The sequence below is a fragment of the Trichoderma asperellum genome, chromosome 3, assembly GCF_020647865.1.
Source record: "Trichoderma asperellum chromosome 3, complete sequence".
In the NCBI taxonomy this organism is placed as follows: domain Eukaryota; kingdom Fungi; phylum Ascomycota; class Sordariomycetes; order Hypocreales; family Hypocreaceae; genus Trichoderma; species Trichoderma asperellum.
The window spans coordinates 926788-952901 of NC_089417.1; the positions used below are offsets into that span (position 1 = coordinate 926788).

General features: G+C 50.7%; 8 protein-coding genes across 9 annotated transcripts; 2 read left to right on the forward strand and 6 right to left on the reverse strand.

Annotated features, from left to right (window-relative positions):
* TrAFT101_004901 (uncharacterized protein) lies at nt 1–4883 on the reverse strand. Its single transcript, XM_024901956.2, has 3 exons — nt 4333–4883; nt 2043–4241; nt 1–1977 (listed from the first exon to the last, which is right to left on the reverse strand). The coding sequence occupies exons 1-3, from the start codon at nt 4515–4517 to the stop codon at nt 255–257; spliced, it is 4107 nt and encodes a 1368-aa protein (XP_024759732.1). The 5' UTR covers nt 4518–4883; the 3' UTR covers nt 1–254.
* A 947-nt stretch (nt 4884–5830) lies between these two features.
* Nucleotides 5831–8011, reverse strand: TrAFT101_004902 (uncharacterized protein). The gene is made up of 6 exons (XM_024900420.2): nt 7543–8011; nt 7213–7472; nt 7066–7138; nt 6835–7004; nt 6562–6777; nt 5831–6489 (listed from the first exon to the last, which is right to left on the reverse strand). Exons 1-6 carry the CDS (start codon nt 7713–7715, stop codon nt 5996–5998), a joined length of 1386 nt encoding a protein of 461 aa, XP_024759730.2. The 5' UTR covers nt 7716–8011; the 3' UTR covers nt 5831–5995.
* A 480-nt stretch (nt 8012–8491) lies between these two features.
* Nucleotides 8492–9894, reverse strand: TrAFT101_004903 (uncharacterized protein). Its single transcript, XM_024900441.2, has 2 exons — nt 9422–9894; nt 8492–9299 (listed from the first exon to the last, which is right to left on the reverse strand). The coding sequence occupies exons 1-2, from the start codon at nt 9707–9709 to the stop codon at nt 8598–8600; spliced, it is 990 nt and encodes a 329-aa protein (XP_024759729.1). The 5' UTR covers nt 9710–9894; the 3' UTR covers nt 8492–8597.
* Nucleotides 9895–10271: 377 nt separating this feature from the next.
* TrAFT101_004904 (uncharacterized protein) lies at nt 10272–15640 on the reverse strand. Of its 2 annotated transcripts, XM_066127320.1 has the most exons (5): nt 14992–15640; nt 12040–14921; nt 11628–11982; nt 11138–11570; nt 10272–11045 (listed from the first exon to the last, which is right to left on the reverse strand). In XM_066127320.1, exons 1-5 carry the CDS (start codon nt 15334–15336, stop codon nt 11035–11037), a joined length of 4026 nt encoding a protein of 1341 aa, XP_065983431.1. In that variant the 5' UTR covers nt 15337–15640; the 3' UTR covers nt 10272–11034. The 2 variants fall into 2 exon arrangements, with proteins under 2 accessions (XP_065983431.1, XP_065983430.1); XM_066127319.1 differs by having other exon boundaries at nt 10272–11982.
* Nucleotides 15641–16818: 1178 nt separating this feature from the next.
* On the reverse strand, nt 16819–17424 carry TrAFT101_004905 (uncharacterized protein; the record flags this gene model as incomplete). The annotated part of the gene is made up of 2 exons (XM_066127321.1): nt 16819–16850; nt 17256–17424. 2 exons carry the CDS (start codon nt 17422–17424, stop codon nt 16819–16821), a joined length of 201 nt encoding a protein of 66 aa, XP_065983432.1.
* A 446-nt stretch (nt 17425–17870) lies between these two features.
* Nucleotides 17871–20732, forward strand: TrAFT101_004906 (uncharacterized protein). The gene is made up of 2 exons (XM_024902590.2): nt 17871–19154; nt 19227–20732. Exons 1-2 carry the CDS (start codon nt 18589–18591, stop codon nt 20437–20439), a joined length of 1779 nt encoding a protein of 592 aa, XP_024759726.1. The 5' UTR covers nt 17871–18588; the 3' UTR covers nt 20440–20732.
* A 94-nt stretch (nt 20733–20826) lies between these two features.
* TrAFT101_004907 (uncharacterized protein) lies at nt 20827–23762 on the forward strand. The gene is made up of 2 exons (XM_024905303.2): nt 20827–21761; nt 21879–23762. Exons 1-2 carry the CDS (start codon nt 20904–20906, stop codon nt 23634–23636), a joined length of 2616 nt encoding a protein of 871 aa, XP_024759725.1. The 5' UTR covers nt 20827–20903; the 3' UTR covers nt 23637–23762.
* Nucleotides 23763–24292: 530 nt separating this feature from the next.
* On the reverse strand, nt 24293–26039 carry MBZ1 (BZIP-type transcription factor mbz1; the record flags this gene model as incomplete). Its single annotated transcript, XM_024900334.1, has 2 exons — nt 24293–25095; nt 25151–26039. 2 exons carry the CDS (start codon nt 26037–26039, stop codon nt 24293–24295), a joined length of 1692 nt encoding a protein of 563 aa, XP_024759723.1.
* Nucleotides 26040–26114: the final 75 nt, after the last annotated feature.

Consider the following 26114-nt stretch of genomic DNA (forward strand, 5'->3'; position numbering starts at 1 on the left):
GGGATGTTCAATTTTGAAATTTTGAAGCAAGAGACAACGGATTTTTAATATCAATAATCCTAGCGCTAATATCACATGGTCGCTACATACATGATTGGCATAACGTAGAGACGAAAATGGCCCTCGAATCATAGCCGAGCGATGAGCACGCCAAGAAGGGCAGGGGAAAACAAAAGGGCCAATCAAAAGAAATCGTCCCAGCTAATATCTACATAGTGAGTGCATATGCAGATATGATGCACTGCAACATGCACTTATATCGCCACAAAGAAGCTCTTCTCTCCCTCCTTGGGAGTCACGCGAGCCTTTCTCATAATCTCATCCTCACACATTAATCTGATCCTCTCGGGCGTCGCAGGACTTTCCAACCTGAGTAGCCCTTCGCCATGATCTTCTCCCACCTTGGCTTCGATACCGGCGTCTCTCCGTGCAGCCTTGAGCGCATCTCGAATGGCAAAGAATACGGAGCTGCCCATGAATAGTGGAGGCTCGCCCACACCTCTGCTGCGCTGGATCGTCCGCAGATCTTTCCATTCGACGTCCTTGAGGAGCGTGACGTTAAACTCCTGAGGGATGTCGCGGAAGCCAGGGATCTTGTATGCTCCAGGGCCGCGCGTGAACAGATTGCCGGCCATGGCGCCGTTTCGTAGCCACAGCGACTCTTCCATAGTGAAGAGCCCTAGGCCTTGCATGAAAGCGCCTTGGATCTGGCCGTAATCGATCGCCGGGTTAATCGAATGGCCAACGTCCATCTTTATATCTGATCGGAGGCAGGTCCACGTGCCGGTTAGCACGTCGATTTCTACCTCGGAGAGTGCCACTCCTTGTGTAAAGTAAAAGAACATCTTGCCCTTGTTCTCTCCCCATGTGTACCCAATCTCAGGGGTCTTGTAGAAGCCTTGGGCCGACAAGTTGACGCGGTCGAAATAGGCAGCATGAGCCAGCTCTTTCATCGTGGCCTGCGGGCCAAGCTTCTCTCTATAAGGAGCTAGTCGCTCATTGAGCTGCTTGCAGGCGTTGAAAATGGCATATCCGTTCAAGTCAGAAGAAGCTGACGCAGCTGTTGAAGAAGCATTGGCAACCGTGTTTGTGGCCGTTTCTGAGATGAAGACGTTATCCAGAGGAACCTGTAGAGCTTGTGCAGCAATCTGGGTCATCTTAGTGTGAAGGCCTTGGCCCATCTCAGTGCCTCCATGAGCCACCAGGATGGAGCCATCGTGATAAATATGTACCAAGGCTCCCGCCTGGTTAAGGAAAAGAGCCGTGAAGGAGATTCCAAACTTGGTAGGAATGAGGGCCATTCCCCTCTTGCGCCACTTGTGGCTCTCATTGAACTTGGTTACGGCATCTTTGCGCTCTGCATAGTTTGCTTCTTCCTGTACCTGCTTATACATGAGCGGGACATGCCAATCCGTGACAGCCTGGTTGAAGTGCGTCAGGCCAAGAGGCTCGTAGAAGTTGATTTCTCGCAGTCGGTCAATGGGGATGCCCAATCGGTCTGCGCATTCTTCCATGCAAGTCTCCATGATGAACATCCCCTGAGGTCCACCGAAGCCACGGAATGCCGTATTGGAGACGGTGTTTGTTCTGCAGATACGGCCCCTAACAAACGCATTAGGGATGCGGTAGCACCCGTCAACATGTGTCATTGCTCGCTCAAGTACAGCAGCGCTGAGATCAAAGGTCCATCCACCATTGTTGAAGACGTCGACATCAAATGCCTGGATCTTTCCGTCCTTGGTGAAACCTATCTTGTATTTGCCCAAGAAAGGGTGTCTCTGGCCCATAGTGATCATATCTTCTTCTCGAGTCAACATGCAGCGAACTGGTCTCTTGGTCTTCTTGGCAGCAAGAGCCACTGCAGAGCTGAGAATGATAGATCGAGTCTCTTTGCCACCAAAGCCGCCGCCTAATCTCTTTACACGGACGACAACTTTGTTTGCCGGTACATCACAGATGCGAGCAGCAAATGCTTGTCTATAAATAAGAAGAATCAGTTATAAAATCCCACAAATACCGCTGGAACGGAAATAGACACTTACGCCTCATTTGGATTCTGTGTGCTGGAAAAGATTTCCATTGCTCCATCTTCCGGGCTAGGGACGACCAGTGTTGCATTGGTTTCCAGATAAAAGTGCTCTTGGCCACCCATCCGTGCAGTTCCCGTAAAGACATAATCACAGTTCTTGAAAGCTTCTTCCACATCTCCTGTTTTAATTTCACGATAGAATGGATGGAAGCTGTCGTGCTGGATGGCTTCTTCAATCGTCAAGATAGCCGGTAAATCCTCGTACTCAACCTTGACAGCTCTGGCTGCTTCCTGGGCTTTGGAGGCCGAAGTAGCGAGGATCATAGCAATGGGCTGGCCGGCTGTATGTACTTCACCTTCGGCAAAGAAAAGTTCATCGAAATTGGGAGCTCCAAACCTATTAGCCGAGTCGGAAGGCACATCTTGCCTGTCCACATAGTCGACCACGCCAGGCATGTCGAGAGCAGTGGAATAATCGATGGATATAATCTTCGCATGTGCTCGTGTTGACAAAACCCAGCATCCATACAACTCATTCCTCAGGGGTGGGATGTCGTCTGTGTACTGCGCTTCACCGGTTGTCTGTTTCAATGCGGCCAGATGGGTATTCGATTTGCCCGTGACCTCCTGTTCGTATGCGGCTGCTGCGGTTAGATCAGTTCGTCCAAACGAAATAGATCGCTCGATTTCATCAACAGCTTGCGTATCAACGTGCTCGCTTTGCCCGCCAAGGATAGCGAGGACATCGTGATAGAAGCGGTAGAAGAAGCCGAGTGCCAGCGCTTTTCGATACGATGCCATGCCGCCGGGAACGCTAAACTGAAGATCAAAATCGTTTCCTAAAGCACTCATAGTTCCCTCAAGCGTCTCTAGCTGGGCAAGGTGCTTCCCAACTAGGTACTCTGATGCAGTCTTGGCCGATACAGTCATAGCAGCCAAGCCGCCATAGATGAGATTACAGTCCGTAACAACGCCGTCGTCATCGAGCTTAACTCTTAGCGCCGCAGTGACAATGGCAATGTCGTCGTCTTTTCTCTTAGCCTGTTTGTAGGTTCGGTAGAATTCTCCCTTGGCCGCAGTAACAGGAATCCTAAGCGATGCGATGATGGCGTCTTGAGCAAGCGCCGTCCTTCGGTAGCCTGTGAAGAATTGTGACAGCGGAATCTCCGTCTCTTTAGCCAATGACTTGGCCACCAAGACTGCATTGGCGCCCCATAACGCCGGGTTTAAATCAGATATGGGCGAAGCGGTGGCCAGGTTTCCAGCAGGAGTTCCGACATTTCTGATCTGCCTGCCAGCAAAATATTTCAACTGTTTGAGTATGCCCGTGAACACTTGCGCCCTTTCCTGTCCATATCGTTTGACAGCATCCTCGCAAATATGCTCAAAATCAGTCAGGGTAACGTTGCCACCAATTTCGAGATGGTCCTCCTTGAACTCGTATTGTCGCAGCTCGGGAATGTCGCCCACATAAACCGACACTGGGTACTGCAACGCTTTGAACTTGATCTCGATCTGCGTCTCGGTACTTCCTCCAATAATCTTGGCTTGTGGGTGCACACTCTTGATCTGGAGAAGCTGCTCTAGAGTAACAGGTCGAAACCACTTCTTCCTCTTATTACCAAAAGCGAGAGGCCGTAGTTCGTGCTTCTTCAGAGAAGGGGGGAAGATGAGCTCGGTATCAGGATTGTACTCGATAAACCCTGGAGGCGTAAAGCGTTTGATCGGCTGGTCATTGTTCATTTTGTCCATGCAGCATCCTCCTTCAGGCTTGCCATTCCCATTCTCCATACAGCAGCCGCCACCACCACCATTGGTTTTGGCCTTGCCGCATGAATTCTCGACGCTGAAAGTGTTGGCTGCGTCCAGGATGGACCTATACCCCGTGCAACGGCACAGGTTGCCATCAAAGGCTTCTTCCACCTCATGCTGCGTAGGGTTCGAGTTGTTTCGTAACAAGGCATACAAGCTCATGACAATCCCAGGCGTGCAAAACCCGCATTGACTCCCATGAGATTTTGCTACTCGTTCCTGTGTGGGATGCGGACTCTTGGTGTTGCCAATACCCTCAATGGTGACGACGTGTTTGCCATCGAGACTTACAAGCGGCGCCAGGCAGGCATTTACACTCGCGTGGTAGATTTTCTTAGTGGTGGGATTGTATTGGCTTACAACAATGGTGCAAGCACCGCATCCACCTTCGCCGCAACCACTATCAGTTAGAGTTTGTCAGCTTGGTTCTATAAATGATGATTGACCGCATCTATCAAGATGCAAATGCAATGGCGAGACTTGTATCGTACAGCTTGGTTCCTGTCAGTCCAATTCCTCTCAGGTACTCTAGGACTGTTATCTCAGGGTCAATTTCGTCGAGAACGACTTTGGTTCCGTTGAGGTAGAAGCGGAGGGTGTCGTCAAACTTGGCAGTTAGATCTGCCAGCGTGTCCAACTGCCCGTCTCGTTCGGGGGATATAGCAATGGGTGCCATTGTGATGGTTTGAAATGAGGAGAGGAGAACAGGAAGAAGAGAGTTGTAAAGAGGACGCTAGGACATAGCAAAGTGAAGACGATGATGATGCAGGAGATGATTAGAAATGCAAAGGATCAACCACCAGTACGACAATCCGATTCAGATCAATGCAGTATCCCGCTTGAAATATGGCCGGTCAAGATGACACAGTTTCGTCAACTTGATTGTGTGATGTGCTCACCGGTATGGATGTTCAAGCGCATGTAGTTGTACCAGGTGGCGATAAGGGTTGTCGAGTTCCTGGAAAGAGGCGGTGGTACCCAAGTACAAGTATATATTCCTAGGAACGGCCAGGTTCAGGTCCCGTGGCCGAGCATGGCGCAGAGCAGCCCAACCACGGGTGCCGCTACCCCATACTATATTATGGCTACCTCCAGTCCGGGTACCCAGTGCCTCCGCATCTGCCCATGCCGGTACTGGCCAAGCGGGTAGATAAGAGCACAGCACACGAGCCAATGGACGTTGGTCCTAGCCGGAGACATGTGCGTGAAACGTGGATGATCCGCGCTGTTTGTGTTTGTGGTTTTACTTTGCACTGGGCTGTGCCGATGCCACCCTCCTGTATCCCCGTTTGCTGCCTCTCCTCTCACATAAGTCTACCTCCTGGGGAGGTACACATTGGCGTCATGCCGGAGGCAACTTTGTACGAGAAACCAGGTATCCGGCAGCATTATACGCCGAAAAACTACTAGGTACGTACTACTGTGCTATGTTTCGCATCGCATCGTACGCTACATAAGCTTACCTCGAGTAAGCAAAGTTCTGCGCTGCCGTTGCGCTACGTAATCCATGATAAATACTAATAGCAAATACATACGCTACTAGGTACCACCATAAGGCGCATCTGTTATCCAGTATAGCGCCTGACAGCAGCTGGGTCAAATCTCGTTCCCGCGGCTCTCCTCCGTATCAAGATCGCTATCGCCCCTCACCTGCATCGCCCCCCCGCTGGAGAAAACCGCGCTTCGGCCGGCTCCGCTGCTGGAAGGTCGCTCCACCCATCGGGTAGTTCCACCGTCAATGCTGATAAGAGGGGGGCGGAAATTTGAGGCTCTTGTCATATCCCAAGGTAAAAGAGTGCTAAAGTACATAAATAAACGATTAGCATTAGTAGATTTTGGCATATAAAGTTTTTGGCCGCCCGGCTGATTCAAAGCATTAATGACTCTGTCAAACACGGCTCTGGAAAAGTCGGATATCCCAACTCACAATGTTACTTACATGTACTAAGATCGTCATTGAGATAACAACTTGAACTCATAAGACTTGGTAACTCGTACTTTCACAGATATTTCCCTTTGTGGAATGAAAGTCTATTGTTCCCCAATCTGCCGTTTACTCCACAGAAAACCCCTCCCTTCTATATTCCATCAGCCCTTTACCCTCGTCCAGAAATACTTTAGAAGCATTGTGTATATATATATTTTTTTCTCCATCTATTTCATATACTTCTTTAGTCCCCTCAACCTGTTCTTCGCCTCTTCCAACACCGAGTCCTCCTTGCACACCGCAAACCGCAAGTAATCCTCCGCCATATGCGCATTCTCATCCGTATAAAACTCCGTCGGCGGGATTGCCGCAACACCAACCTCCTGGATCAAGAACCACGCCAGCTTGAAATCTCTTGGTCGGCTTGCCACATGCGGCGGGAAGGGGTAGTCTTCCGGCAGCTGCACCTTGGCCATGTTGACGAGAACAAAGTAACCGCCCTCGGGTTCGGAGTACGGGAGGCCTAGCTCATCCCAGACCTCGTTAAAGAGGTCCATTTTGGCCTTCATATCGCGAACGGTCTCATCCCAGAAGCCTTCGGCATCGGCCTTTTCGAACCCAACAGCGCAAGCCTCTTGTAAGGGGGAGACGGATGAGTAGCAGATACGAGTGTGGGCTGCAGAAACGTATTTGATGAGATGCTCGGGGCCCATCAGCCAGCCTAGAGGAAAGCCATGTTAGTGATTATGAGCACTCGGGATTGTTTAGTAGCATGAAGTTGTGTGTCTCATACCGACACGCCAACCAGTGGCATAAAAGTTTTTGCCAGCAGAACCAACCGTAATAGTCAGCTGCTCGATTTCGGGAGACAGAGTCGAGATTCTGGTAAAAGGCACGTAGAACAGGCGATCATACACCTCGTCGGAGAGAATAATGATCTCATGCTTCACGCACAGGTCGCCAATCTTCTGCAACTCCTCTTTGGAGAAGACTTTTCCAACCGGGTTATCTGTGGCTATTAGTTAGCGATTCTCGTCTCCCATAACATCCGCAGAGGCAAACTCACGAGGGGTGTTGAGGACAATCATCTTCGTCTTGGGAGTAATGGCTTTCTCTAGCTCATCAAAGTCGATGGTCCAGTCGGCTGCTGAGGATGTCTTGACGGCTCCCGTGGCAGGAGGGTGCAGGGGCACATAAACAATCTTGCCGCCGGGCATCTCAATGTTGCTGATGTACCTATTCCTCAGTGTAAGCGACTCTTTGCGTAGCACAAATTATGTTGATGGGCAATACATACTGGTCAAAGAAGGGCTCAAAGATGATGACCTCATCACCAGGCTCGATGAAAGCCATGAAAGCGCTCAGCATACCTAAAATCACCCGCCAATGTCAGAACCGGCTCCAATCCTCTCAACATCGCTTCAATCCATCCAGGTTACCTCACCCTCGTTGGCTCCCGTGGTAATGGTCACTTCAGTTTCAGGGTTGATCTTCCGTCCCCAAAAGGGCGAGTAGGCGTCGGCAATCGCCTGCTTTAGCCTGGGTCTGCCCTTGGTGGGAGAGTACTGGTTGCATTCCACGCGGTCGAGCGCATCCTTGGCTGCATCGAGAATAAATTTGGGTGGGTTGTATCCAAAGAAACCCTGTCCCATGTTCACGATGGGCTGCTTGGGTGACGCAGCAGCCGCCTCATTGATGATGGACCTGGGCCACTCGCGTCTCAGCATTTGTTGTCTCTTGCATGCATACAAACACAAACACACACACAACTTACCACACATCCTGCTTCTGGCCCTCCACCCGCGCCGCGGGTTTAAGTTTCAGACTGCCACTCATCGCGGAATAGGCTCTGACTGTATGCGCCACAGGCCCTCTTCTCCTCGCTGCGAGTGCGATTTGGTTTCGAAAAGTCACAAGAGAAGAGATTCGCAGAGCAGAAAAAGACATTGAAAGACGCGCGCCCGCTTTTTTTCCCTTTCTCGGCAAAAAGAGCTAACGCAGTAGCCGGTGATGCGATTGATATATGGAGAAAAAAAAGACAGAGCTCGGACTTGGCTTATCACCACCCCTCCTTTTGGGCCTTGATCTTTATATGCCGCCTGTAGCCACGCAGGATGACACGGCCGGGACGGTTACTCAACAGCAATTCCGCTCTGTCAGAGTAGCAATGCCTAGTATTTGATGACACTCAAAGGGCGAGCTGGCCGGTTGCGACATCGGCTTGAGCAGGCACTGAAAGCAGCAGGTCGCTGACTAAGAGGGGCTGCGGGGGCGCAAAAGGATCTAGGCGATGGCGTCAAATCCCGTGAAGATTGACGATCAGCCGCGCAGCTGGGTTTACGATTGGGGTCGTGCAGTAGCCAGGGCATGAAGGCTGCATTGGGGGACGTTGCTGGCGGTACTCTATACAAGTAATTCTATTGGCTTGATTATATGCAGCAGCTTGGTAGAGGACATACAGAACCTAGCACATATACTCTGTAGCAGCTGAGCTACCCTAATATTGATGGATCGCGGTTTAAGATCTGGAAAACACTCCACTCATATATAAAATTTATTTTCAACTAAAATTGATTTGAGCGAGTATTATCAAATAAAAAAGAGGCCAGCTATTTGATTCTACAATCTTACACGTTAATATTATCGGATCAGTCCTTTTCGACCGTGATACATCACGACTGGAATACTATACTATAACCACCAAATGTGCACATAGCTCAGAGATAGTTGCCTCAACTTATTTCATGCTATCAAAACGAATCAACACTTTAGTTCCCAACCACAACCATTTCACCATGACCCGAGATACAAGGCCATTCCAAACACCATTTACCAAAACGAAATCGGTCGAAACCCTTCAGGAGATTTGATTCGTAGCCCCTCCGTGCCAACGCTCTCCTCCTCTCCCTTCGTCTCTTCCAGAAGCTTAATCGTCGCTTCGCAGCATTTCTCCGCCGTGATGCGCTCTCTGGCTCTCCAAGTGAGCAGCCTCCCTACAAGGCTGACCAGTCCATTTCCAGGGTTCAGCTTTTGAAGCTCTTGCGCGTGGTTGGCGCATTGTCGAGGGTATCTCGCCAACCCGGCCTTTGTCTTCTCACATTGCGGCCACTGTCCGATCATCCCCAATAGGCTAATGCCCAGAGCCCAGATGTCGTCACTCTTGCCCGCGTGGCGATTGTTGGCCGTCATTTCTGGAGACCAGTAGTTGGGCGTTCCACCAGGAGGGCCACGATACGAATCAAGGAGCTTACAGTCTGCGCAATCCGCCAACGCTACGCTGATGGGGTCGAGACGACGAACAAGGATGTTCCTTGGCTTTATGTCTGAGTGGAAATAATTTCGTCCGTGAAGGTAGGCTAGCGCGTCTGATATTTGGCTTGTGGCTAGAAGGATTTCCCCTCGGCTCATGCCGCCAGGAGCATGGTTGATACGCATATGAAGCGTTCCTTCAGTGCAGAGCTCGGTGATCAAAAGAGTAGCCTCCTCTTTGCCAGCCTCTTTGTAAAGCTCAATAAACTCCAAGATGTGCTTCTAAACGAGCAAAGAAAAGAGAGCAATTAGCTGCGTGTCTTGAATATTTTGCTTTCAAAATATAGTCAAAGAAAGGGGATGGGGAGGAGGGGGGTTCATAATTCTTTAAACAATATACTTACATGAACTAGTTTACGAAGCATCCGTGTCTCTTTATAGAGCTGATTAACCGACATAGACGCCTTACCAGCCAGAATCTGTCCATCTCCAACTCTCTGGATCTTGTAGACTGTAGACCATCCTCCTTGGCCCAAGACACTGCCACGAAGATACTTGTCTGAAGCAAAAGTGCGTTTATGCACATCCGAATGTATTTCATCTTTTTCGGTCCAGATGTCAAACGCGTCGAGATTAGAATCTGGGTTTCTGCTTTGAGAGAACCACGTTCCCTCAGGTGGAGTGTTGTCCATGGTAACAACAGAGACTGTAGGGCGATGGGAATCAGATGCTTTATGTGGGCACAAGGGAACAGAAAATGAATAACCTTTAGATCGCAAGAAACAAGAGAGGACGAAAAAGGATCATTCAGTAAAGGCGCGAGCTAAGTGTTGGCAATGTTACACGATGTGATGGTGTGCATCGATTGATGAAACGCATCAACAAGGGCGAGGCTGAGGAGAAAATAAAGAAGCAGAAGGACGAAGTGAAGAAGAACGGCATAAATACGTGCAGCCAAGCCCGGAACGACTGCAAACGCCCGGGCGATGCACCACCCTCTTCCCTAAAAGACTAGAGTGCCTTGGTGCCCAAGGGAGCACGCGGCCTTGGCAGAAAAATTCTATATCAAGGGCATCTATGTCAGTTCTAAAACCTAGCTTTTAACAATCTGACGGCAAAAGTACATCCATAAAATTTGCGGTTTAATTGCGTGCAAGGCAGATTTATCAGCTGTTGGGTGAATCGATGACCGGGAACACACCCAATATCTCTACAAGCAACTCGTCATGATGAACAAAAGAATATCCAAGTGCTGTTTTATTTACACAAAAGCGTATTATTTCACATTATTTAATTGCAGCAAGTTCCAAAACAACCAAAGTTCAAATTCAACAATCATGTTTGTCGTGTGACTCCTGCAATATGTAATTATAATTATACACTTGAACGTCAAGATATCTCCTTCGCGCCCTCTTCCCTTAATAACACAAGGGAAGCACAAAAACCCCTCGAGAATCATGAAAAAGATCTCCAGTCTTCCGCGCAATTTCAACAACAAATAACGATGTCATCTGCGTCTAGACCGAGCCTTCAACCAATCGCCATATACTCCCGTTCCCAATTAGCGGAATTCCAAAGAAGAAAATTCTGAGTGACAAAGATGTGTCTCTCCAACCAAAGAAGAAAAAAAAATCTCGGAAAATTCACGGATTTCCCATCAATCGTGTCGTTAATGACTAAGATACGTAATCTTGTCGAATCATGATTTATCTCGCCAAATTGATGCCCCTAGGCAATGAGAAGAAAATAAGAAGAAGAAAAGAAGAAAAATACCTAGTTGTACATGCGTACTAGAAAAGGAGCACAATGGGTATGCCTGTAAGAAAAGGAAAAAAAAAAAAAAAGTCGAAAGGAAAACTATTTTTGTCCTCAGCTTGTACTCCGCCGCTGAGAGGCTCTCCTCAAATTCTCCATCATCCGCTCGACAAACTCCATAGATTCGCAGCCTGGAACGTCAGGGAATCCTTCGGGTTGGTGATGCATCGTATTTTGCGCAAAATGGGGCTGAGGAGGGCGATCAGCCATGGTCTGTTGATTAATCGTAGAAGACGGCGTTAGTAAAGCCGTAGATATCTTCATGTCTGGAATTACATTATTGGTGGTAACTGGGGTTTCAATACTCGGTACTGCAATTTCTGTTGGAGTAGCCTCCTCTGCTTTGGGCGTAGTAGCTCCAGGCACACCGTCTTCCGAACCATTCGGTCCCGTGGCCGGTGGTAAATTCGATGACTCGGGCTTTGCTGGTGAAAGCATCGTCGCTGTTTTGCTCTCCTGGGACACCATAGAAAACTTGGGGAGTGGTACCGGAGTGACTGATATTCTTTGCAGCTGTTGTGGCGCTTTGGATGTCGATCCCACAGGCGTTGCTGACCCACGGAGAGATGTCGATGGTGAGGATGGCATAGCCGGTTTAGTGTTGGGAGAACCGTCTTGGGGACTGGACGGTGGAAGTGGCGAAGGTTTGGAAGAGGACTGCAAAGGAGTGCCGGGCGACGAGGCCATAGCGGCCAAGAACCCTGCCGGCAAAGGTACTGGAGACTGCTTAGGTGGAACCTGCATTGCGGATTTAGTCGATTTCAGGGACAGACTGATAGCTGCGGGTAAGCCAACCTTGTACGGCTTGGGCGCGGGGGTTGGCTTGGGCTTGCTGGGCTGCTGAGCCATATTCCTATATTGAGCCTTAATTGCAGGATGATACTGATGGCTAGCGGTTCCCAGTATTGGTGGGGGTAGCGAAGTGGTCGCTTGCTGTGACGCTGCGGAGATTGCCGTTGCCCCAGGTGAGATAGCTGTTGTAGGTGATGCCTGGTATGGTCTAGAGGAGCCAACCGGAGACATGGCAGCCAAAGATGCCCGTCGGAGGAGATCGTTCTGGTTCGCTAGCAGATGTGCTCTCAAATCGCCTTCGTACCCGTTGGTAAACCCGCCCCAGGGTGAATACGGAGTTCTATATTTCGACGCGTCCCTTTTGAAACCTGTTAATCGAACGTATCATATAATAGTGACTGAGAAGGAGACTTGCCTGTTGTGATTTACTTGGAAGAATGGGTACTTTTGATATACTGACGAGTGAACCTGCCATGTAGGCTTGCTATATTGCTGAGGAACCTGTGCCGGTGGAGCAGGTCTTTGGCCTTCCATTGATGATGCTGAGGGTAGTGCCGGCTGTGGAGGTGGCGGCGCTGTGTAATTCTGATACTTCCCACCTGTTCCAGCCATGTAATCAAATCGCTGTACTGTATACGGCTGATACCTTTGAATAGCGGGAGCAGCAGCATTAGCTCCTTGGAATGAGTATGTACCGGGATGATAGTATGTCGACACTGTAGAAGTTCTCGGCTGGTAGACGTATGGCTTTTCCAAACCCGCATAACCCGTAGCAGTAGGGCCATATAGCCCGTAGGCTCTCTGTTGATATACTTGTCGCACAGGCGCAGGTTTGGGGGGCTTTGGGAGCGTATCCAAGAAGTTGCTCTTGGTATTGTATCGCGGGATTGCTGGATCCTCGGTATACTGCGCTCTGGCTTCGGTCGATGTCTTGCCAAGATAATGCCAGATTTGATCTTGCTTGGTAAAGTCGACCTTTGCCTGCTCCTTGTTCGTAACCTCGCTGGTGTGAAATTCTGCCCAGGTAAAGCCACCTTCAACAAAAGTATCATCTTTCCGAGGCTTGTCATCACCTTGCTGGCGCTTGGCATTGAGCTTATCCTTTGCCTTTTGGGAAGAAGGCAGCGGGATGGCATTTGCGGACGCCTTGGGCAGGTGATAATCAGATGGGTCTGGAAGCAGGAGCCATTTCCACTCGACTTCCATCCGATCGCCGTTTGGAAGAACATCAACCAACAGCATTCTCTCATCTGGGCGATTGTCCACCACGGCTCCAGCAAATATTTCGCCCTTATGATATTGCAGCTGACAAATCTCCCCTTTCTGGAGGGCCTCGGCGGCTTTCAAGATACGAGAGTCTTCTTCCAAAGCATCGCCATCCAGCTTCTTATCGCGCTTGGCACGGTGGAAGCGACAGCTAAACTCAAAGGCCTGTTCTTTGTATTCTGTGCCGTCCTCGCCAAACACTGGGACCTCTTGCTCTTCAGTAAACGCCCCTGCTGCTGCGGCGCATGTAGCGTGGTATGCCCTCGTGCATTTCTTCTGGGAGCATTGGAAGCAAGCCCCACGTTTTGATCGACAGAATAAGCATTTGAGGTCCAGGCGATCTTTGTGTATAGCGGAAACGTTGAAGACAGTTTCTTTGCCGTCAACTGTATCAATGTATGTCTCGGGAATATAGAGGGCGCAGAGGCGATGGGCTTTTCTGCCATCGTCTGTAGGTAGAAACTCCAGACTGGGGATGTCGTTGGGGCACAGACAGCAAGGTGGTTCGGCCTTGACTTTAAGTCGTAGTCTAATCTTCTTGACCTTGGTCTTGGCTCCCTTGTCTGCTTTGTCGCGTTTCCTCTTACGATTTGCATCCTTGAATTTCACAGCGTGACCAGGAGGAGTAGGAAGTCCGGAAAGCTCATCGTGGTCCTCGTCCTCGTCCTCGTCGTCGTCGTCCTCTGTCTCTTCGTATTCAGTCTCTTCTCCACGCAGCTTCCGCTCAATCTCGTATACGTTAACCCACACGCTGTCTTGAGCTTGGGCGCATTCACACTTCTTGGCAATTTTGCCCATCTCAAGCCAGGAATCGAGGGCAAAATTGACTGCTTCGGCGCAGTTGTATCCTAGATTATAGCCGGAATGATATCCATAGGGGTACGTGACGACGAACTCGCCGGGATAAGAGACAACTCGGTTGACCTTGATGCCATAGTGCTGTTGAAGGTGTTGCGGTGAGATGAGGAAAGCCTTGTGTCTGAGGAATTGATCACAAGCTTTAGCATCGGCGGGCCATATGCTCTTCATGGCAGCCTCAAATCTTCGGGCATCGGCTTGAGAAATGCTATACCATTGCTTTGGAGCGCCAAAGTGAAGGTAATTGATGCTATACAAATCGACATCTTCGAGATGCCAGGCAAAAGTCGCCTTCCACATTCCAAGATAGAGATATGCGGTATTGACGCCAGGGACTTTGGTGCCGAGAACATCCAGGAGATTTGGTAATTTGTTGAGGTTCCAATTCTCAGTCCTGTCATCAAAGAGCGTGCCCATCAAGTCAGCACCATATAGCGGTTGAGCATAAGTCAATGTCTTCCAATAAGTCCGCTCCAGTTCTTCGCAGCGCTCAGGCGTATAATCGGAAATATCCATCCGGTAGTCGAAATCCTTGAACGCAGCCTCATCAATCACTGCAGATCCTTCTCGGCGGCTGTATTTCCGGCGCGCAGATGTTGATTGGATCTTTGGCTTGCTGGGTCTAATCCCGCCCATTCTGCGGAATTCAGGCTGCTCATCGTCTTCGTAGTCTATCTCGGTGCCCAGTTCCTTTATCGGTTCGATAGACTCCATCACCTCGTCTGCTGCACCATCAGCCTCAACCCTTGGAGATACCGGAGTCATAGGCCGGCTCTCTTCATCCCGCTTGGCCTTGCCCTTATTCTTAGGTGGTCGTCCTCGTCCACGAGTCTTTGGTGCAGCATTAGGATCCGCAGTCTTCGGGGCAGCAGGGCGAGATCGTACAGGTTTGGGCTTATCCGCATTCGCGCGTCTCTCCCCGCGCCGCGCAGGAGGCTGGTGCTCGCTCTGGTCGCAAAGCTGCCTCCATTGCGGTATGTTGTAAGAACGTCCATGGAGAATATTAACCTGGCGGTAAGTGCCGTTCGAACCCATGATATCCTGTTTGATTGGCTCGCGGACTCGGACCTGCTTCACGAGATCGTCGAGTGGTGGCTGTGCATCTGACCACTCCTTTGGCGGAATGACTTTAATAATACCAGACTTCATTCCATACTTGTCAACTTTTGTCATCTGTTTGGCCAAGGCCCAGCGATTAGCGAATAGGGACAATTAAGACTCGCGTGGCTGGCTGGCAACATACGAATCGCTTGAAGTCCTTGAACTGTTCCATCGTCGGCTTGAAAACCGGCACGTTGCCGGACGACCAGTGGTCCGGCTCGATTTCACCAATATCGTCCTCTTCAGCAGCGAGAGCCGGGGGTAGCATCGGCGCATCCTCCAGCGGCGGCTCGTCCTCGAGGTCGCTCAGCTCCGAGTCGCTGGCCTCTGACTTGCCGGCATCGTTGCTATCCGGCGGCGAGTGCAAGAAGGCGGGCTGCAAGGGCACTTTGGCACATTCAATCTGGTCATCGATCCTATCCCGCGTGTCGACAGGGAGAGGCTCAGACGACGCATGGACGGCTGCGTCGATGTCGTCGGTTGACATGGCGGGCGATTTCAGCACGCAGCGTGCGGCTGGGCCATCGAGCGATCGGCAGATGTCAAGCGCAGGCGCAATGCGACCAAGCAGCAGGATCTAGGAATTTGATTTTATTTTTTCGTCCTAGGTTCGTAGAGCGATGCGCAGCGTTAAGATGCTCGGTGTGGGTGTGCGAGATGCGGTGGTGCGTGGGACAGGGAGTTGCGTCCACTGAACTCGTAGTCGTCGTCGTCGTTGCGGAGAAATTCCTAGCGGGTGCCGAAGGGCTGAAACACGCTGTGCAGTGGATGCAGGCGGCTCTGGATGTAAGCGTTCAGTGGGCTCATAACACCTGAGCGTCAGGCCACCTGAGCGCTAAATGCATGCGCTGAGCAGGGATGCGGCCGATGGACTAGGCGGTCGGCCTTGTGTGCATCCCTTAACTCGACGACTGGAGTCTCCAGTTCCAGGCGAAATCTTATATCTGTGTACTCGTACCCTCACTAGTTAGACTCTCACTGTTTGATTTAAGGTATTGGATTCGGAGGCTTTTGGAATACACCGAGCCTCTCTTGCGGCAAAACGCGCAGCTGCATCGATTCGAGCGGAGCACGTGGCCAGCACTCCTAGAGTACTCCTAAAGCCTGATTTACGGCCTCCCAGATCAGCTGAATCCAATATCCAATGGCCTCGCCCTTCTAATGCAAGGGAAAAGCCAAAGATGTTCGGATAAGCGGGTCCGAATCTGCGCCCCCCACACAAACGGAAAGCTGTGAGGATGATCCCTTCTTGATTCTTGTATGTAGCATTCTAGTCTTATCATGCGCATGCTGCCGTAGGATCGCCGTTAAATACTTGGCCTGGGATACGGAATAGCAAAGGTCGCATTCTGTTCCCTGCCTATAGCAGCAGTACGATGGGTGCAGAGAGGAGGAACATGTGCATGTACCTGGCCTTAGTCTTGGCAGCCTTGGACAATTAATTGCCAAAAAAGGGCAGAGTGGTCCCGATTCGACATGGCTGCTGACACCTGAGGCAGAGATGCATGCTGCGCTTGTCCAGATCAGGGAACTTTTGCAGATTGATAAGATCTGCGTCTAGGAGAAAATCTTGATTGAAACTCGCAGATGGACCAAAATAGGAAGCAAACGCATGGCTATCACGAGCGCAGGTTATAGCCATATCCTGCTTCTCTGCAGTGTAAATGAATGGATGTGAATAAAGGCTTTGGCGTCTGCTGTCTCAGATTCATGATGCAGAATCCGAGGTCTTGCCCACCACAGAAGGGAACACATCTCCAATGTCTGACACCACCACACTCACTAACAGAAACACGGTAGCCAAGTATCCGGGATGAGCAGTTGTACAGCTATAGAGCGCATGAACCGAGAAGGTAGGCAGAAGGACACTGAATAAAGATAATTGAAGCACAGATTCATCCTTTACTATTTCACTTACTATAGGCAGAGAGCCCCATCTGCCGACAACGCCTGGTGAAAGCCTAGAATACTACGCCATGGAGGCATCACGGCGCCATTGACCTAAAAGAAATGCAAATAGAAGTAACGTCTCTTTCAATGAGAAAGAAAAAGAAGAAGAAAGGAGATTCTCAAAGATGCCAAAGCCCAATCAAGTGAATAAATAGATACCTTCTTTATATACGATAAACAGACATGATTTCATGTTAGTTGCTGTTTATCAAAAGCCCAGGAATGATCAACCCACTTAAACATTCAAAAAAAAAAAAAAAAAAGGAGAGAGAGAGTTTGTGGCAGTGTTCAACCCTTGCCGACGACTTGCGACTCTCGCACTGTAGCAGGGCCAAAGACAAAAAAAAAAGTATGCAAGACCCTTGTTGACGCCTCCATGCAGCTGGCAAAGCCATCCCGCAAAACCTCAAAAACAAACCCAAAACTCAAAAAGACAGGTTCTAGAGGGAGTCGAACCCTCGCTGGCGGAATCAGAATCCGCAGTCATGACCGTTAGACCATAGAACCCTGACCCAGGTTTGGAATGCGGTGATCCGCTTCCTATGGCGATGGTGGGGATGAGTGTATTATTGGTTATGAAGCCTGGCGTTGTGGGCCGGTGCTGTGCGGGGCGGCACAGGCACATCTGTGCGACCTACCAAGATGTGTAAGACCAGGATACTTGTGAGCTTCTCTGTGAAAAGCATTGCAATCTGTACCGCTAGTAAATTAGTCGGCCGATGGAAATAATTTGGGTTGATGGCAGTGTTGTAATAGAATGCAGAGATACCGGCGATGGTTGCCGAAGAATGCCTCTGCCAACTCGGGCATTCACCTGTCTGTACTATGAGGTAGGTGCTTACTTACACCAGACCCAAGAGATGAGGCATGCGACTCGAGAATAAAGCCATTTGCTCGTTAACTTTTCGTTATTTAAAATTTCTTCACGCGTATTTTAAAATTGGAGAAAGTAAGTAATTCATGGCTTTGAAATTTTATTTTACCGACGCAAGGCCTGGCGTGACGTCAGTGAAGAACACGCTCGCCATTGACTCTCGTCATGGGCGTCAGAGTTGAACCTACCACGCCGCTAGTCCCAGAGCTTGGCCGCAAGCATCATCCAACACCAATCCAACGACAGGATCGGAAGCCTGGGATACAATTAAGCCTCAATCAAGCTCTGCCTTTCAAGTGCCTGTCATATGGCCCCTCACCTCCATCCGCCAGCATTTAGGCCTTCCTGCTACTCCCGTATCGTCCGCCAGCATGGACGACGGACAGCCACCCGCCAAAATGGGCGGATGCTGCCGCAAGAAGCTGCTCCAGGATTCGCCATGAAGGACCCGAGAGTGGATTTTGGCTTCGGTTCTAGGCTGCTTCTATCGCAGCAGCTCCAGTAGCCTCATGCGGGTTGATTGTGATAGATACGCTATTTGATCCTTCGTCAAGGATTGCTCGGCAGCGCATATGCATATGTCAACTCTGACTACACCATTTGATGGGTGGCTGACCTGTTCGTCACGACAATTGGCGAACTGGAATTTCAAGCTCTTATCCGGCCGGAATCTCTGGCAGCCTGGTCTAGATATCCTTTTGTCAGCCCCCGTCTTCCATGGCTACCATCATTCTGGCTGACATAGGATCTATCTTTCTTTTTTCACCATCCATCTCACACACTCGCTTTCCATCTAGAAGCAGCTTCTTCTTGCGCTGTTTCATCCCATCTTCTGAAAGCTCAGGATCCCATTCTGAAGAGCTACACTTTCGCTTGATGACGTAGAGCTAAGCTACCTATAGGTAGTACAGCGACATGGCCTCTCGTTCAAGCTGCGGCCTCTTTTGGCCTATACATGCTCCAGTTCTGTCAATCTTGCTTTCAATCACGCTGCTGTGTCTCGGCGTCTCGGCACAGCCTAGTGACAATCTCAACGCCAAAGTTTGGGCAGTCGTTGCATATATTAATCATGGAGAAAAGACTCCCACTTTCGGCGGCTTGCGAAATGTTCTTACACCCACGGGAGCTCGTCAAATGTGGAGGCAAGGAAGTGCTTTCCGAAACCGCTACTTGGGCAGTCGTAACTCCACTACCTTTTCTAATACAACGGGGAACACAAAGATTCAGGGAATCTCTACAGATGCCATCAGCAATGATCAGCTCACCATCTTGTCTCAGACAGATGAATGGGTTTCTGGAGGTGCTATGGCTTTCCTACAGGGCTTATACCCGCCCAATCCCAACGCTTTCAACAGCCTTGCTGGGGGTCGAGAGGTGGCTCAAGATCTCTTTGCCAGCCCAGATCCGATTGACTATCCTTTGGGAGGTTATCAGTATCCTAATATTGAGACTCTGTCAATGACAGACTCAAACTCCGTTGCGTGAGTTGGCCCAGCTTTCTGAAGGCGATAGCACTTTGCACCTTGTACGCTAACATGACGATAAACGTATAGCATCCAAGGTACTAGCCAATGCTGGGCTTGGGATAGCAACGTAAACGCGATAAAGCTGGATGATCCTATGGGACGCTTTAGGTCAACTCAAAGTCTCTACACGTCTCTCTTTGCCACACCACCTCTCAAAGGCACGATACCCAACGCCTCGGTGAATTACTGGAACGCGTATGGCATATACGAGTATGTAAATTACATGAATACTCACAATGCGACTGTCACAGCTGGGTTAGGATTCGCCAACGACACCATCGCTGTGCTCAGAGCCAATGCCTTCGAATTGGAGCGTACTAAGAATGGGGACACTTTGAAAGATAATCCAACATTCGCCTACAACAACATCTCTACCATTGCTGGACAAACTCTTGCTATGCAGATTGCAAGCTCGCTCAGTGCTACCAGCATAGGGGTTGGCACACCACTGACACTCATGTTTGGTTCTTACGAGCCCATGCTGGCTTTCTTCTCCCTAATAGGCCTCTATTCCACGGAAAATCTGCTTTCTGGCCCATTCTCCACGCTTCCAAACCCTGGCTCGGCCATGATCTTTGAATTAATCGGCACAAACCCGGGTGACGTAAACGCAATGCCTTCGCCTCAAGATTTCATGCTTCGGTTCACATATCGAGCCAATGCCGATGTTGGCGAGCCATTCTCGGCCTATCCCCTCACTTCGATGGGCTTTGATAGCCAGATGATTCCTTATACCTCTTTCTTGGGTCAGCTTCAGGCCTTCACCCAGGACTCTGTACAATGGTGCACCACTTGTCGAGCCATCTTTGCTCCCTGGTGCAGTACAAGCGCCGATGCGTCTCCCTCAGATCCTTCCTCTACCAGTGAAAGCTCCTCAGTGAGTGCACCTGTTGCTGGCGTCATCGGTGCCATGGTGACACTGGCCGTGACTGGCCTTGCTGGACTTGCTCTCTACATGCTTGGATTCTGCGCCTTTGGACGTCGATCCAAGCCCAGTCTACGTAGCGGCTCTCCAGGCGGCTTCAAAGGATCAGATAAGAGAGCTAGCGATGTTGATGTCACCGTTACGGATCGCGGTATGCGGCATGAAAGGATTGGCAGCTGGGAGCTGAGAGATGGATCGGGCGAGCCTCCGGTAGGGTCTGCTGATGTAGCGACAGCCAATTTGGGGCGGAATCTGGACGACGACGAAATCAGTCTAACAGGAGTCCAGCCGGTGAAAATCCACGAGACTGTTTGAATGCAGCCATGAGACGAGACGAGACGAGATAATGCGAGATGAGATCCGGCGAGACTCGGTACATGATATCCCACATTTTGCTTCACTTACATCTTTTCGCATCACTGAAAAATTAGGTAATATCGTCCGTCAGACTGAAGGATAGCTTAAGAGCTTTTTTTTACTGCTGCTTCTGAATATCGGTTATGCTACCTTACCTTATAATAATATACCAGTCAAAATTTTTCAATATCCTCGACCCATACAGCTCCTGGTGATAATTACCGTAGCGTGCCAAAAACAGGAATCCCCGGCCCAATACTACATTAATTGGTGCAGGATCCGATCAGCACGGTGAGTCAACGCCGTGACATGCAGCTGTAGGAGCTGGTAAGCGGAATAGCTCTCCACATTCATGCATAGCGCGGCACTAACACTGAACCCGCGATCATTGTCGTCGCAATTTCGTAGAGAACGGCCAAAGCATGCGTCTTCCGCGTTGTGTTAGAGGCCACGGCAGGTTGCCAGTTTCATTGACTCTGCATTCACGGCACGACATACTAGGGGACAGGCTCAGGCGTCTTTCATACAGCGACGTTGAGAGCTCCAAGGCTGTGCCTGGAGTCATCCCACATGGGCGAGTTGCTCAGCCTCATTCGCATCTTCTCTACTCGCGCCACGGAAAGAAGCCTGTCAAGCGTCGCGGATTCAAACTGCGGCCGTTGTTCATGGATAGCAATCCCTGCCGCCCGCCTGAGAAGCCTCATGGCAACTCAAAAGAGAAGCGCTTTGTCTACAAGCCCCTGAGTGACAACCACAGCGTTCGTTTTCTTGTGCTTCAACCGGGATCTGGCTCTGATCCTTTGGTGGGGAGCCTGCAATTCGGAAGCCTTGACTCAGAGGACATCGAACAGCTTCCTCCCTATGAGGCTATATCGTACGTTTGGGGCTCTGGCAGCCGGCAATATGAACTCATCTGCGATGGCGCCGTCCTCCCTCTCACACAGAGCATACACGATGCGCTGAATCGCGTTCGGTTACCGGACCGGCCGCGGAGGCTGTGGGCTGATCAAGTCTGCATCAACCAAGACGATATACCAGAGCGCAGCCAGCAGGTGAAGCTGATGAATTTGGTATATAGAAATGCCAAAAGAGTGCTTGTATGGCTGGGGAGGGATCCGGATGGAGTTGCAGAAGAAGCAGGACAGACTATCCGCTATCTCGACGGTGTATTCAAAGATGAAAAGGCCCATGAGGAGTTCAAGCTCGCTCATGAGGAAAATTTGTCGCTGCAAAGCTCTGAGCCTTGGGTTCCCCTGGCAAAATTGACAAAGCTGCCCTGGGTAAGTACTTACATACCTCATGACACCCCCCTTACTGAAAAGTATCTCCAATAGTGGGAACTATTAGTAGTCTTTGAACTTGTAAGAATGAATCTTCTAACACTGGGGGAAATTTAGTTTCAACGAATATGGATCGTCCAAGAGATTGGAACTGACGCTCCTGCGACTCTGTACTGGGGCGATACAGAGATGGACTGGGACACGTTATCTCATGTGGCGGCCATTCTCAACGAGAGATACTACCACCTTCGCACCCGATTTCTTCTAAACACGTCCAGTATTCGCTACCTCCACAAACGCTTCGTCGAGCCAGACACAGAATACGACCACGACCATAATCGAGGCAACTTTGCATATGAACTCCACAGGGCCAGACATCTGCTTGGAAACGACCCTCGGGACCACATATACGCCTTCCTGGGACACTTTTCCATCAGCAAAGCCGGCAAGGAACTCCAGTCCCTCACCGTAGACTACTCCAAGAGCGTAAAGGACATCTACATCGACGTCGCGGTGCGGGCCCTCCGCGGCGCCAAAGACCTCGTCACCCTCTCGGCCGCACACCACGGCCAGCCCCTCATGAAACGACGAGCAGCATGGACCAGCGAGGATCTAGGCCTTCCCTCCTGGGCTCCAGACTGGCGGCATCTGCCGATACACATTCTCGGCTCGCCTACGGTGCCGCACCGCGCGTCGGGGGACACGAAGCCGGACCTAACCATTGACGAGGACACGCGCGTGATGCGCATTCGCGGCGTTAGGGTCGACGTGGTGGAGAGGATTTCGTGGACCATCTACGGGTCGGCGTTTCAGGTGAGGCAGGACGACGCTCGGGAGAAGAAGAAGAAGGGAGGAGGAGGAGAACGGAAGAGGAGAAATTGGGGAGGCAGCAATGGCAGCAATGATCTTGACAAGGGCGATCATGGCGAGGATGGGTTTGCTCAGCCTCAGGGGGATGATACTACAACACGCGCTCCAAGCAGGAACAATAACTGGCATCATGATGAACAAGGCGTTCAGCAGAAAGGCCGTCCGCCGCCTCTCCACCGACGAAGAACACAGCTCGACCAGAATGGTCCTCGCACGCACGTCATGGAGGTCCTCTGGAGACGCATCTGCGGCTACAGAACATTCAACCTCAACCTCGTATACCCCCCTTTCCTCAAGAACCCCCCAGCAGCCAAATACCATCAGCCTTCATCTTCACACTCCTCCCCCACGCCTCCTCACGATCATCGCAGATCTGCCTTCTTCGCCTTCATCCAAACCCTCACCAACGCCTGCACGGGCATAGATCGCTCGCGCCCTTACTCGTCCATCCCTTCAGAAGAATGGCTCACCAGCGCAGCAGCCTATCTCGTCCGCTACGCAGTTCCATCTTCTTCGTCTTCATCTTCCCCCCCTTCCACAGCGCTATCGCCATCACAAACATTCCCTTCATACCCTGCCAGATCCCCCGGCAGTCCCGACAGCACCTCCAGCATAAGCACAATGTCCAGCTTCTACGAGCGAGCAAACTCCATGTCCTCCTCCTCCTCCTCCCGCAGCGCCACCCCCATCCACGCCGCCATCCACGCCCTCTCCCTCACCGGCGACCCCTTCAAATGGAGCCACGAGGCCGTCCTGGTTACTCGCTACCGCCGCTTCGCAGTCACCCGCAGGGGCTACTTCGTGCTTGGGTCCAACGCGCTGCAGGCAGGCGACGTCGTGGCTGTGCTGCGCGGCGGCAAGGTCCCCTTTGTACTGAGGAAGGTTAGTGCCGGTGGTGATAATGAGAGGTGGGTGCTTATTGGGGAGTGTTATGCGCATGGGCTGATGGACGGGGAAGGGTGGGATGTTGAAGGGGTGGAGGAAGAGGTGTTTGCGGTACAATGAGCTTGGCGGGATGGTCTCTTAGGATTCTTAATGATGATTAATGAAGATAGCTCAAACATACGATGGGATGAATGAATGAATGAATGAATGAGAACACTCCTAATAAGACTAATTGGCGATGCCTCCATGATGCCATTTGAATCTCAGTACTATGCTCGATGAGCTTCTGCAATCTTATACATGACACACAATCACAATGAACACGTTAAACTGGAGATAAAGTTCATGGAAAAGTTTTGGCATTTCTTGTCTGCTGAGCCACTGACCGAGTGGAATAGTTCTCCCTTCCCCCGTCTATTTAAATATATAAATCCAACATAAAGTAACAAAACGAAAGCCCTGCCGCTGTTTTCCGGCCAGCTCCATAGATAAGAATAGTAGAGAGAATAATTTGCCTCTCTAGCGAAAAGGTATGACAAAGGAAAGAAGAAGAAAAAGTGAAGCGACGTTGTCATATGTGAATCCCATCCGTTGTAACCCCAGAAAAGAAAAACTCCGTATGCCGCTCCCTGGCCCATGTTATGCACATTCCAGCCTTGAAATAAGTGGAAAAAATAGAAGCCATGATAAAAAGAAAAGAGAAGTCGCTAATTATAGTAGACCGTGTGGTAAGATTTTTTTTTTTTCTTTGCTTTCGTTCTTGTTTCTTGTTTTTTTTAAAGGTCCATAGTCAAGATCTCTAATCTTGATATCACTGCTTCCATACTAGCACTAATGCTTTGTACTCGGGCCATGGCAATCGCAGCGTTGGCTTCCTCTTCAGTAGCGTCCACAAGTTCAAATCGAGACAGCATCTTCTCGGACTCGATGCCACCGAAAATATCAATATGTGAGAGACTCTCAGTGTCCAACTCGTTGGACTCGGGCACTGTTGATGTAGGCTCCGAGTGGTAGAGAGCAAACTCGGGGTCGGCCTCAAATTCCTCATCGATGGGGCCTGCCTCAGATTGGGCGACTGGAGTCTGCTCAACAGGTCGCTCAATCACAGGCACCTCAACCTTCTCGTCTTCAGACTGGAAAGTCTGCTCGATGACGCTAGGCGCCTTGCCAGACAGAATGCTGGATTCGATGGGGGAGGGAACCTCGGAAGTCTCTACAACAAACACTCGGGGTTGAAAGTTGAAGCCATTTCCGATAAGCGAGAAATCAACGTTCTGCTCAGGAATCATGGCCATGCCAATCTGATGCTGAGAGGGCTGCGATCCGTAAGGGTTGACGTCCTTAACTGAGCGCTGCTCTGGCGATGGCTGGGGCTCCGGCTTGACCTGTGGCGGGGCAGCAACAGAAGGGTTTGCGCTGAGGTGGTCTAGGAAGTTGGAGAATGCAGGGGAGGAAAGGAGCATGCGAGTGAGATCAGACAGGCGCTTGTTCTCCTCAAGCAGAGCGCGGTTCTGGGCACGCAGATCATTGTTCTCTGTGACTTTGGTGGCGACCTCCGCCTCAAGCTGGGAGATGTACTCTGTAGCGTGTTAGCAAATATGTCTCGGAGTGACGGAATGATAATATCATCTTACCCTTTCTTCTTGATCGGAAAGCTCGGGCAGAAACCTTGTTGCGTAGCTGTCTGCGCTCTTTGCTGCTGAGCTTCTTGCCCTCTTCGCTTGCCAAAAGACGCTCGTCCTCGTCCATTTCCTCCTCATCCTTCTTAGCACGGTTGAGATGGGCCATGGGAGAGGAGGGGTCGGATGGCGGAGGAGCAGGCTTAGCCCGCATCGAGTTCAGAAGCTGAGTAATCTTCTGCTCGACAATTGGATCACTGGGCTGAGGCAGCTTGCCGCTACGAGCCTTTGTTTGCATGGGCTGGCGTTGTGCCTGCTGTTGCTGGATAATGTGCTGCTGCTGTCTCTGCTGGGCATGAGCCTTGGCCATGGCGGCCTGGGAGTGCGCACCAGGCCACAAGCGGCCGACGCCGCTAGCCTGGCTGGATAGACTGGGAGAAGCAAGTGCCGAGTCCTGCTCGATATTGCTAGGGTTGACTGTCGGGAAAAGCTGGGAATCGGTCGGTGAGCCGAAGTCCATGATGTCCGACGCTCCCAGGGTAGCCTGCGAAGGCGAGGTGTTGAAGTCGAACATGTCGTTCTCTGATGGGAAACCAGTCAGGTAGTCGAGGCTGCCAAAGTCCTGGTATCCCGCGTTGCTTGATTCATTGACGGCCATGGTGTTTGCGATGGCGCCAGGGACGAAGCCAGTCTGCTGACGATACATGTCATAGTTGTGGCTAGGCCCGCTTAGAGCCTGCGTCGTCGTCATTGAAGGCGTCGTCACGGCGGTGGTGACCGGGCTGGCGAAGGTGGGCTTGGAGGTGGTGGAGGGAGACAGCGACGGCGAGTTGTAGCTGGGGATTCCATCATACTCGGAAAGATCCAGCAGCGCGTCGATGTCGACGTTATTGGGGCCCGACATTGCGGCGGGATGTATTCGATACGAAACGAGACCTGGTGGCTATTGATTCGACTCGATCCGGGTTGACGGTGCCAA